Source organism: Myotis brandtii, unplaced genomic scaffold (genome assembly GCF_000412655.1).
Source record: "Myotis brandtii unplaced genomic scaffold, ASM41265v1 scaffold1750, whole genome shotgun sequence".
NCBI lineage: Eukaryota > Metazoa > Chordata > Mammalia > Chiroptera > Vespertilionidae > Myotis > Myotis brandtii.
In genome coordinates this window covers 311394-322917 of record NW_005356477.1, presented here as the reverse complement: position 1 = coordinate 322917, position 11524 = coordinate 311394, and the positions used below count along the sequence as shown (strand labels likewise).

The 11524-nt window shown below is 50.9% G+C and overlaps 1 protein-coding gene across 8 annotated transcripts in view; it reads left to right on the top strand.

Annotated features, from left to right (window-relative positions):
- Nucleotides 1–11524, top strand: part of MDC1 (mediator of DNA-damage checkpoint 1) — an 18573-nt gene that overhangs the window by 5198 nt on the left and 1851 nt on the right. Inside the window, exons 2-16 of one of the 8 annotated variants that reach the window (XM_014537260.1) lie at nt 1080–1218; nt 2133–2513; nt 2596–2671; nt 3218–4323; nt 4555–4665; nt 6080–6145; nt 6296–6388; nt 6838–7059; nt 7727–7770; nt 8190–9010; nt 9320–10031; nt 10111–10230; nt 10355–10537; nt 10696–10821; nt 10931–11041. In XM_014537260.1, coding sequence (XP_014392746.1) covers nt 1080–1218; nt 2133–2513; nt 2596–2671; nt 3218–4323; nt 4555–4665; nt 6080–6145; nt 6296–6388; nt 6838–7059; nt 7727–7770; nt 8190–9010; nt 9320–10031; nt 10111–10230; nt 10355–10537; nt 10696–10821; nt 10931–11041 — 4311 coding nt within the window. Of the gene's footprint in view, nt 1–1079; nt 1219–2132; nt 2514–2595; nt 2672–3217; nt 4666–6079; nt 6146–6295; nt 6389–6837; nt 7060–7726; nt 7771–8189; nt 9128–9319; nt 10032–10110; nt 10231–10354; nt 10538–10695; nt 10822–10930; nt 11042–11524 lie in introns of all 8 variants that reach the window. The other 7 variants (XM_014537259.1, XM_014537258.1, XM_014537262.1 and 4 more) reach the window with 7 other exon arrangements.

Below are 11524 nucleotides of genomic sequence, written 5' to 3'. Positions count from 1 at the left end.
GAGCCTTAAATTATTTGAGGGAGAAACATCGATTTGTTGTTCCGCGTATTTGTGCATCATGGGTTGATTCTTGTATGTGCCCTGGCCAGGGATCAAACTCAAAACCTTGGCCTATCAGGATGATGCTCCAGCCAACTGAGCCGCCCGCCAGGGCTGTGTTGCATTTCTTTATCAAATAGGACATGATAATAAAACTTCACAGGATTCAGACGGTTAAATGAGTCCGTTTAGTCTCAGCACCAAGCACGGGCGTTGCAGCCAGACACATACTTAGTCCTTTGCACCACCTGCTGTGTTATCCTGAGCAGATCATTTAATACTTTCAGCCTTGGTTTCCTAAAGGCCTGCCTCGTGTGGCTGCTATGCCTGACACACAACACAATGCCCAACATGTAGTTGATGCTTGTCAAAAGTTAACTCCCTTTGAAATGGTGTTTTCAAACTAAGTTGCCACCCAGTAGTGGATATTGAAGTCAATTTAGTGGATTGCAAATCGCATTTAAAAACAAAAAAAAAACAACAAAAACTATTACATATAGCAAGGCTGAGCATTGTTTCTCAAAACAGCTGTCTATATAAATGTGTCTATAAATATGTGTACACCTATTCTCTAAGCTATGATTTTTTTACTTTACAATATTGTAAAAGTGGTATACATAATATATTACATTAGATATTCAACCTTCTATTATAAAATAGGCTCTGTATTAGATGATTTTGCTCAACTGTAGGCTAATGTAAGTGTTCCTAGCATATTTAAGGTAGGCTAGGCTATGCTATTGTGTATTAAATGCATTTTCATCTTACAATATTTTCAATTTATGAGGGATTTATCGGGATGTAACTACGTTGTAAGTTGAGGAATATTAACTTGTGAACTTGGGGCCTTATGATATTTATTTCTTATTCCATGTTCTGGTCAGAAATATTTTTTCAATGCTTTAGAAGGATAATAACAGAATGCTTGGCATAAAGAGAAGCATCAAACTGAATAAATATCCAGGTTTACCCCTAGTTGTGAGTCTCCTCTCTGAGACTGTGTGAACAATGATGGAGATGATAATGTGTTTCCTTCCCAGGTCATGGAGGACACTCAGGCTGTTAACTGGGAGGCTGAAGAGGAGGAGGAGACAGAGAGACCCAGTGACTCCTTGGGGTGTAGCCTGGAGCCCCTAGGGCGACTGCATGTCTTCAGTAGTGCTCACGGACCAGAAAAAGGTCAGGGGATAGTGATGCTGAAGCACTAGTGTAGGCTCTTTCTTCTGTGGGGAGGGAGTTGGAGGGTTCTAAGAAACTTACGTATATATTTTGTTAATCTTCACCTGAAAATATTTTTTCCATTGATTTTTAGTAATTTTTTAAAAACATGTTTTTATTGACTTCAGAGAGAGAGGAAAGGAGAGGGAGAGAGAGAAACATCAATTACAAGAGAGAATCATCGAACAGCTGCCTCCTGCATGCCCCCTTCTGTGGATCAAGCCTGAAACCCAGGCATGTGCCCTGCTGGGAATGGAACCGTGACCTCCTGGTTCATGGGTTGATGCTCAACCTCTGAACACACCAGCCAGGCTCCATTAATTTTTAGAGAGGAGAGAAGGAAAGAGAAACATTCATGCGAGAGAGAGAACATCAGTTTGTTGCCTTTCGCATGTGCCCTGACTGGGGCCTAGGATCAAACCTGCAACCCAGGTACATGCCCTTCACGGAATCAAACCCACAACCTTTTGTGCATAGGCCAGCACTCTAACCACTGAGAAACACCAGCCAGGGCAAAACTTGTTTTCAAGGAGATCTGAAAAAATGTTTTACTGGGAATGGAGAAGAGGGGGCTAATTGACTTGTTCCAGGCAAGAGCTCTGGACTCGCAGTGGTTTTACTGTACACTTAAAAAGGGTTACAGTGCTATATTTTATGTTTATTTTATCACAATAGAAAAAATCCAGTATGGATGGGTGGAGTGTTGCCTATGAATAATGTATTGCATATAATCTTCAATACTTAGATGTCCTAGGGCCTTTTATTTTTCTATTGCGTGTGAGGACCTTGAATGAGTAGTTGGGTACTTAACCAGAAATTTTCCCAGTAGCAGGCCAGGAATGTGGCCTGGAACCTATCTACCCTCTAATTCTTAGATTTCCCACTCTACCTCGGGAAAAACGTGGTAGGCCGAATGCCTGATTGCTCTGTGGCCCTGCCCTTTCCATCCATCTCCAAGCAACATGCAGTGATTGAAATCTTGGCCTGGGACAAGGCACCTGTCCTCTGGGATTGTGGGAGCCTCAATGGTACTCAAATCCTGAGGCCTCCTAAGTTCCTGAGCCCTGGGGTGAGTCATCGTCTGAGGGACCAGGAGTTGGTTGTCTTTGCTGACTTGCCCTGCCAGTACCATCGCCTGGATGTCTCCCTGCCCTTTGTCTCCCGGGGCCCCCTAACTGTAGAGGAGACACCCAGGGTACAGGGAGGAACTCAACCCTGGGGGATCCTATTGGCTGAGGACTCAGAAGAGGAAGTAGGTAAGTGTATGTATTTGGGAGGGTGGGCAAGGAGACGGGGATGGTGAATGTAAAACTGTCAACTTCTTTCTACTCTTGGCAGATCCTCTTTCTGAAAGGTATGTGGCAAATGAACCAAGGACCATGTCCTCCCTTTTGGCAACAGTCGTTCCAGAGAGGTGAGTGTTGAGGGCCAGACACCTGAGTCTTCAGAAAGAGAAGGAACCTTGGGACTGAAGAATCCATCTGTAAGAGAGAGAATCATCATGGAAATGAGGGTGGGGAGCTAACATACTCTTTCATTAACTGAATTTTCTTTTTTTTTTTTAAACTTTTTTTTTTAATATATTTTATTGATTTTTTACAGAGAGGAAGGAAGAGGGATAGAGAGTTAGAAACATCGAAGAGAGAGAAACATCGATCAGCTGCCTCCTGCACACTCCCCAATGGGGATGTGCCCGCAACCAAGGTACATGCCCTTGACCGGAATCGAACCTGGGACCCTTCAGTCCTCAGGCCGACGCTCTATCCACTGAGCCAAACCGGCTATGGCAATTAACTGAATTTTCATTGAGCACCTTTGATGTTCCAAGTGGAGAACTAATTGCTGGAGATAGAAAAACAAATACTACCTTGTTTCTGCTCTCCAGGAGCTCACACTTGAGTCAGGTATCCCTTCCTGGGAAATGATTCTATAAACTCTTTCTCTTCTCTTCCCTTTATAGTGATGAAGAAGGGCCTTCTTCTGCCCCAGATGGCCCTGGGCCACCTTCTGCCTTCAACTTAGACAGTGACACAGATGAGGAAGAAAGTCAGCAACCAGCAGCAGGGTGGGCCTCCTCAGCTGCCACAAGAGATGCTACTGCAGAGACAGAACAGCCTGAGGCTGTCAGAACTGAAATCCAGGTTGAAAAGGATCCGTCTTTGGGGCAGGAGAGGAACAGTGACATAAGAGTCAAGAGAGATGCAAGCAATGGGGTGATTCTGGAGAGGAGCCAGCCCCCTGGGGAGGACAGTGAGACAGATGTGGAGGATGAGAGCAGGCCTCCAGGAAAGCCAGCTGAGGGTCATCTCGAAAGGGCCCAGCCTTCTGGCTTCATAGACAGTGATACTGACGTGGAAGAAGAGGCGATTCCCACGACCCCAGCTGTGGTGCCCATGAAAAGAAGGCAGATCTTCCATGGAGTTAATGCAGAGAGTCCTGGGGGACCTGACCTGGCACATCTTCACGAGAGCCCGGCTGGCAGTGAGACAGATGTGGAGGAGGCTGAGGCCCCACTCACGGTCCCTCTGGAGCGAAGCCAAGCCTCCATGGTGAGCAACAGCAATGTAGATGATGAGGAAGGAGTGTCAGCAGCACTCACTTTGGTGCATCTGAAGGAGAGCCGAGCCACTGCCTGGAACAGAGATACAGATGTGGAAGAGGACAGAGCCCAACCTCCGGCTTTTCTTGAGCAAAGCCAAACCTCTACTGGGAGAGACAGTGACACAGACATGGAGGTGGAGGGGTTCCCAGTGGAAAAGAGAGGATATGTCCCCAAGAGTCACACAGACAAAGCTCAGCCAGAAAAGAGCCCGCCTCCTTTCGGGGACAGTGACAGAGAAGTGGAAGAAGAGAAGAGCTCACCCGGAGTCCTGGAGAGAAGCCAGGCCTCTGCCACAGTGGGCATCAACACACCCTTGGAAGAGGAAGTCTCCCCGGGGCCAGCTGTTACTCTCCCAGGGAAGCATGAGGTGCCTGTGGCAGGCACAAATCCAACAAATGTGGAAGCAGAAGGGGGCCCAGCAAAGCTGCCTGCCGTGCACCTAGAGGAAGCCCAGCCTCCTCCAGGTGGGTACTGTGGAACAGATGCTGCGGAGGGTGCATCCTCCGCAGTGGCAGGTGTAAGAAAGAGCCAGCTTCCAGCAGAAGGGGATGCTGGGACAGAGTGGGTTGTTCCTGTTCTTCAGCCAGAGAGAGCTCTTGAGGCAGCAGCCCAGGGTGGGTCACCTTTAGCACAAGTAGAACAGGACCATCTCCTTGTCTCAAGGGAGAACCTAACAGATCTCTTGGTAGACACAGGTACTGCAGGGGAACCCACCCAGGCACAGAGAAAGGGAGCCCAGCCCCCCAGAGAAAGTGGGGGAGAACCACATGTGGACATGACCAAGAACTGTGGACACAGCCATGATGGTAAGTGCTGGCCTGCTCTCCTTCCTTGATCTCTGAGATAAAGAAAGCTTACAGGGAGACTTAATCCATTCAAGCTGCTGCAACAGAATACCAGAGGAGATGGCTTGTAAACAGGAAACATTCCTCACAGTTCTAAAGGCTGGAAAGTCTAAGATCAAGGCACCGGCAGATTCAGTGTGTGGTGAGGGCCTGCTTCCTGTTCATAGGTGGCCCACTTCTCACCATATCCTTAACTGGCAGAAGGGCACAAGGGTGCTCTTTGGGGTCTCTTTTATAAGGGCACTAATCTCATTCATGGGGGCTCCACCCTGAGGACCTAATCACTTCCCAAGGCCCCTGCCTTCTAGTACTATCTCATGGGGATATTAGAAATAAGAATGTGGGGTGGACTCTTCCCAAAAGGGGCCAACTGTGGCCCCTGGAAATGGTTCACTATTCACTTGACCCAGAAAACCCCACAAAATCATGCAAATCAAGAGGTTCAAATCTTCGTGTTCACTTTAAGAACACTCGTGAAACTGCCCAGGCCATCAAGGGTATGCATGTCTAAAAAGTCACCAAGTATCTGAGGATGTCACTTTACAGGAGCAATAGGTGTCATTCCATCATTACAATACCTACCTGGGCTGCTAGGTATGCCCAGGCCAAACAGTGGGGCTGGACACAGAGTCGGTGGCCCAAAAAGAGTGCTGATTTTTGCTACACACGCTTAAAATGCAGAGAGCTTAACTTAAGTGTTTAGCTGTAGACTCTCTGGTCACTGAGCACATCCAAGTGAACAAAGTCCCCAAGATGTGGCATAGAATTTGCAAGCGCTCATGGCAGATTACCCCCCACATGAGATCTCCATGCCACCTGGAGGTGACAGTACAGAAAAGGACCAGATGGTTCCTAAACCAGAAGAGGAGGTTGCACAGAAGGAAAACGTGTCCCAGAAGAAAGTGAGGAAACAAAAACGTAAGACCCGGGAGTAAATTTAGCATAAAATAAGTACCAATGAAAGTTTTGGTGGTGTTTTTTTTTTAAAGAATGTGTGGTCCTAGCCGCTTTGGCTCAGTGGCTAGAGTGTCAGCCTATGGACTGAAGGGTCCTCAGTTCAATTCCAATCAAGGGCATGCACCTAAGTTGTAGGCTCAATCTCTGGCCCTGGTTAGGGCTTGTGTGGGAGGCAACCAATCAATGTGTCTCTCTCACTTCGATGTTCCTTTCTGTCTCTCCCCCTCCCTTCCACTCTCTCTAAAAATCAATGGAAAAATATCCTTGGGTGAGGATTAACAAAAAAAAGAAAGAATAATGTGGGGTGGGACACAGACATTCAGTCTTGCGTAGGGATTTGAGTTGGGGAGAGAATTGTAGAGAAAAAGTAAGACATTATGGGTCAGATGTGATGTTTTATTCTGTATTTCACCACCAGATTCTGAAGATCTAGACCAACAAGCTACCCAGTGTTTTGTGGAGAGAGAGAACCAGAGCCCGGAAGGTGAGGGCATTTGTGTCATGGGGATGCTGTACACAGCAGGAGCGGGGAGATTACACTGGTGGTCCTTGAAGGGTGTGAGGCTGGCCTAGGCAGGGCAGGAGACTGAGAATGGCCTGGAGTTCTGTGCTGAGGCCACCTTTTCCTGTGCAGCAGTCCCGCGCATGGAGGATGAGCCCACCCAGGCCTTCCTGTTTACTCCACCCCAAGAGCCTGGCCCTTCCCATTGCAGCTTCCAGGCCTCAGGTATAAGAAACTCCCCTCCTCTGTGCCCCTAACTTTGCCTCCTGTTTTCTCTCTATACATGTTTCTTTCATATTACTTTATTTTTTTGCTGATGTTTCTCCATCTTACTAAGGGAAGAAAGTCATATTTAGTTAGACCCATAGAGCAACTTGTCTAGCATAACTTTTACACTTGATCTTAGCCAAAAGACCAAGAAGCGTTCTGTAGCATAGTTTTTAAGAGGCTACTGTGAGAGCTTTTATATAAAGTATGGTCTTACTTTTTGAAACAAGCATTAAAAGTTACAACTATCCTCCTTACTCGTAGCTTTTTATAAATAGCCCATATAGATTTATTGTTCATGAATTTACCTTAATTCTTTCTCAACCTGTTACCTTCTCTCTCTCTCTCTCTCTCTCTCTCTCTCTCTCTCTCTCTCTCTCTCTCTCTCTCTGACTCTCTACTTCCAGGTGGCCTGGATGAGCCTTGGGAAGTCTTGGCTACACAGCCATTCTGTCTAAGAGAATCTGAGGCCTCTGAGACCCAGCCCATTGCTACCCACCTGGAGGCCCATGGATCTTGCCCCTTGTCACCCAGGCCAACACCTCAAGACCAACATCTGGAAAACCCATTTCACGCAGAGCCATTGGGGATTCAAGGCGGAGGGTTGCAGACTTCGGAGAAAGGCATAGGTACACCAAGAGAAGCAGCAGAGAGGGTGACCCCAAAGAGAGAACCATTAGAGAGGGAAACTAAAAAACTGCCACCTGCAGGGTCAAGAGAAGATGTGATGGGAGAGGAAGAATTAACCAGGGTGATGAAGGACAGGGAACAAAAGCAGGTGTTAGCTAGAGACACTCGGAGACAAGAGTCCAATAAAACTGGAAAGTGCAAGTATGGAAAGGGATATAGAGAGTTTGAAGGTAGAAATTGAGACACCCAAGGAACTACAAGAGGTGGTAAAGCAGTCTTTTGCAAGAGAAGTATTTAAGAAGGAAGCAGGGAAACTAGCACCAGAGAAAGATTGTGAGCCAGGTAGATTAGAAGTCAACATATCCAAAGTAATACTGGAAGGAGGCGCACAGAGAGGGGGGACAGAGAGGGAGCCAGGACCAGAAAGGGCAGCCCTCCAGTCCAACACTGGACCCTGAAGGAGGGGCAGGGGACCTTGTGGACTATCATTAGCCCTGATAGCGTCTAGGAGCCAGTCAGGTGGAGGAAGGTAAGTCCCAGGAGGCAGCAGAGAGGTGAGTGAAGGCAGAGGGTAAGACCCACCCAGGTGTTAACAAAGCCTTATGATAACCCCTAAGTAACTGCCTGCTTGGACCTCAGCCACACTTGTCTTTACTTTCTGTCTAGGACCCCTGAATTGCAAGATGTCCCCGGCTGAGAAGGCTTCTAGGGTGAGAGCTGCTTTCTCTACCTCCCCTCCACTGCCCCTTACCAGACCTTGCTTTCACCTGCTCTGCCCCATCTTCTCCACTCTCGTCATTTCCACCACTCTCAGTTGGCTTCTGGCCCTTTACATTGGCACCTGTTGTTTTCCATCTATCTGTTCCCAGCTCTGTTTCCCTCTCCCTGACTCAGAAAGAACATCCCTTTCTTCATGTCCCTTCCCTCTTTTCCCAACCACCCATCATCCATATATTGACAGCACTATCCTGGCCTTACGGGGAGAGGTCTGTGGGAAGAAGTCCCAGTCTAATGGAAGATGGTCAGAGACAGAAAGAGAAATGCCAGTGAGCGTACTTCCACTGTAACAAGTATTGAGAACAGTGTCCAGTCCCCTCTCCCTCCCTCACGTGCTTCTATTTCTCCCCAGGGTGATCCAGGATCCCTAGATGTTTGTCTGCCTCCAGCAGTCCCTGAAGCCTCAGCCCCAGTCCAAAACTCCCTCATCCCTCAGAGCCAAAAACATCTTGCTTCTCAGCCCCTCTTTGCTCCATCTCCACCTTTAGAGTCGCCCATTCCCAGCTCCAGGCAAAATGGGAGTCAGGAAGCTCTGGAGAATCCCTTGTCCTCAGAGCTGGACCCTCTTCATGCAAAATCCAAATGCAGGCCCCAGGGGTGCTCCAGGATGACACCCTCTCCAGCTTCTATAGCCCCTGAGCTCCACCCTGCCACCTCCAGAGAGCAGCCTGTCCCCCCTGAGCCCACATCTCGGGCCACGCGGGGCAGGACACATAGGGCCTCTGTCAGGACCCCTGAACCGACTGTCCCCACAGACCAGCCTGTCCCCCCTGAGCTCACATCTCAGGCCACGCGGGGCAGGACACATAGGGCCTCTGTCAGGACCCCTGAACCGACTGTCCCCACAGACCAGCCTGTCCCCCCTGAGCTCACATCTCAGGCCACGCGGGGCAGGACACATAGGGCCTCTGTCAGGACCCCTGAACCGACTGTCCCCACAGACCAGCCTGTCCCCCCTGAGCTCACATCTCAGGCCACGCGGGGCAGGACACATAGGGCCTCTGTCAGGACCCCTGAACCGACTGTCCCCACAGACCAGCCTGTCCCCCCTGAGCTCACATCTCAGGCCACGCGGGGCAGGACACATAGGGCCTCTGTCAAGACCCCTGAACCGACTGTCCCCACAGACCAGCCTGTCCCCCCTGAGCCCACATCTCAGGCCACGCGGGGCAGGACACATAGGGCCTCTGTCAAGACCCCTGACCCGACTGTCCCCACAGACCAACCTGTCCCCCCTGAGCTCACATCTCAGGCCACGCGGGGCAGGACACATAGGGCCTCTGTCAAGACCCCTGACCCGACTGTCCCCACAGACCAACCTGTCCCCCCTGAGCTCACATCTCAGGCCACGCGGGGCAGGACACATAGGGCCTCTGTCAAGACCCCTGAACCGACTGTCCCCACAGCCCCTGACCTTGAACCTCTGACCTCTACAGACCAGCCTGTCACCCCTGAGCCCACATCTCGGGCCACACGGAGCAGGACACATAGGGCCTCTGTCAAGACCCCTGAACCGACTGTCCCCACAGACCAGCCTGTCCCCCCTGAGCCCACATCTCAGGCCACGCGGGGCAGGACACATAGGGCCTCTGTCAGGACCCCTGAACCGACTGTCCCCACAGCCCCTGACCTTGAACCTCCGACCCCTACAGACCAGCCTGTCACCCCCAAGGCCATAGCTCAGGGTGGTCGGAGCAGGACACTGAGGTCTACAAGAAGTGCTGTGCCAGTTCCTACCACCCCTGAATCCCAGTCTCCTTTCCCCACAGACCAGCCTATTCCCCCTGAGCCCATCCCTCAAGCCAATTGTAGCAGGAGGCCAAGGGTCGCTAGGCAGCCCCTCGCAGTTCCCATTGTCTATGAACCCTGCTCTGCACCCCTTGAACCTAACGCCTGGTCCTCAAGGAGCCAAAGGCGAGGAGCAGTGAGAGCAACCAAGTCCCTTAGGACCATTCCTGAGCCTGCCTTTGCCCAGCTTCCTGGGGCGCCCACTCATGCTCTCCAGATCCAAAAGATAGAGGCAACAGGTGGATATGAGTTCAGCCCAGGGTCCCCGCCTAAGGCCTTTCAAAACCACAAGAAGCCTTCAGATACTGTGGATTCACCCCCACTTCCAAAACGGCTGCGAAGAGAAGTCCCTCAGAAGACAGTGGTCCTCAAGGAAGAAGAGGAAGAGAAGCCAGGGAAGGAAGAGGTGAGGAGAAGGCTGGGGCTGCGAGCTGGGAAGGGGCTGGGGGCTCAGAAGTTCCCACCAGGATCCTTCTCAATTCCAGGATGTGGTGATGCCAGGACCAGGCAAGAGAAAGAGAGACCAGGCTGAGGAAGAGCCCAAAGGAATGCCAGTCCGCAGCCTCCGACAGACTAAACCTAGCCATGAGTCCGCAGCCCCCAAAGTAGGAGAGAAGGGTCCTGGGGCTTCATGGGAGCAGATGTGGGGATGGGAGGGGACTGGGGCCTTGGGAGATAGGCACTGGTGCAAGGCTTGCTGTGACCAACGTAGGCCCATCCCCTCCACAGGTGCTCTTCACAGGAGTGGTGGATGCCCGTGGAGAGCAGGCAGTGCTGGCCCTGGGGGGAAGTCTGGCCAGCTCAGTGGCAGAGGCGTCCCACCTGGTGACTGATCGAATCTGCCGGACAGTCAAGTTCCTGTGTGCCCTAGGGCGGGGGATCCCTATCCTCTCCCTGGACTGGCTGTACCAGGTGAGAGGCCAGGAGATGGTGGCAGACCAATAGAGAACGTGGCGGGAGGAAGAGGGGTGCAGGAAGACCAGGGTGAATGAGCGGAAGCCTTCATTCAAAAACACTTTGTGAGCCCCCTGTAAATGCTAGGCTTTGATACTGACTGCTGCCACCCTTAGTCCCGCAAGGCCGGTTGCTTCTTGCCCCCGGATGACTATGTGGTGACTGATCCTGAGCAGGAAAAGAACTTTGGCTTCAGCCTCCGTGACTCCCTGAGCCGGGCTCGTGAGCGAAGGCTGCTAGAGGTGAGGGACTGTCTTCCTCCGCATGCTCTAGCCCTCCCTCCAGAAGTTTCCCAGCAGCGCATGGCTTCAGTGCAGCTTTCCACTGGCTCCACCATTTCCTTCCTCCTAGGGCTATGAGATTCATGTGACCCCTGGAGTCCAGCCACCCCCACCTCAGATGGGAGAGATCATCAGCTGCTGTGGAGGCACTGTCCTACCCAGCATGCCCCGCTCCTACAAGGTATAGGGGAGTGTGTTCTTTATCTGGGGAGTTGCAGATGGGAACACTAGTGAGAGGGCTGGGGGAAGACCTATGGTACAGAAAGGGATAGGAGCCCAGCCAGTGTGGCTCAGTGGTTGAGCATCGACCTATAAACCAGGAGGTCAGGGTTCAATTCCCGGTCAGGGCATATTCCCAGGTTGCGGGCTCAATCCCCAGTGTGGGGCGTGCAGGAGGCAGCCAGTCAGTGATTCTCATCATTGATGTTTCTATCTCTTTTTCCCTCTCCCTTCCTCTCTGAAATCAATAATATTTTTTTTAAAAAAAAGGGAGAGGGAGCCCTAACCGGTTTGGCTCAGTGGATAGAGCATCGGCCTTCGGACTCAGGGGTCCCAGGTTCGATTCCAGTCAAGGGCACGTACCTTGGTTGCGGGCACATCCCCAGTAGGAAGTGTGCAGGAGGCAGCTGATCGATGTTTCTCTCTCATCGATGTTTCTAACTCT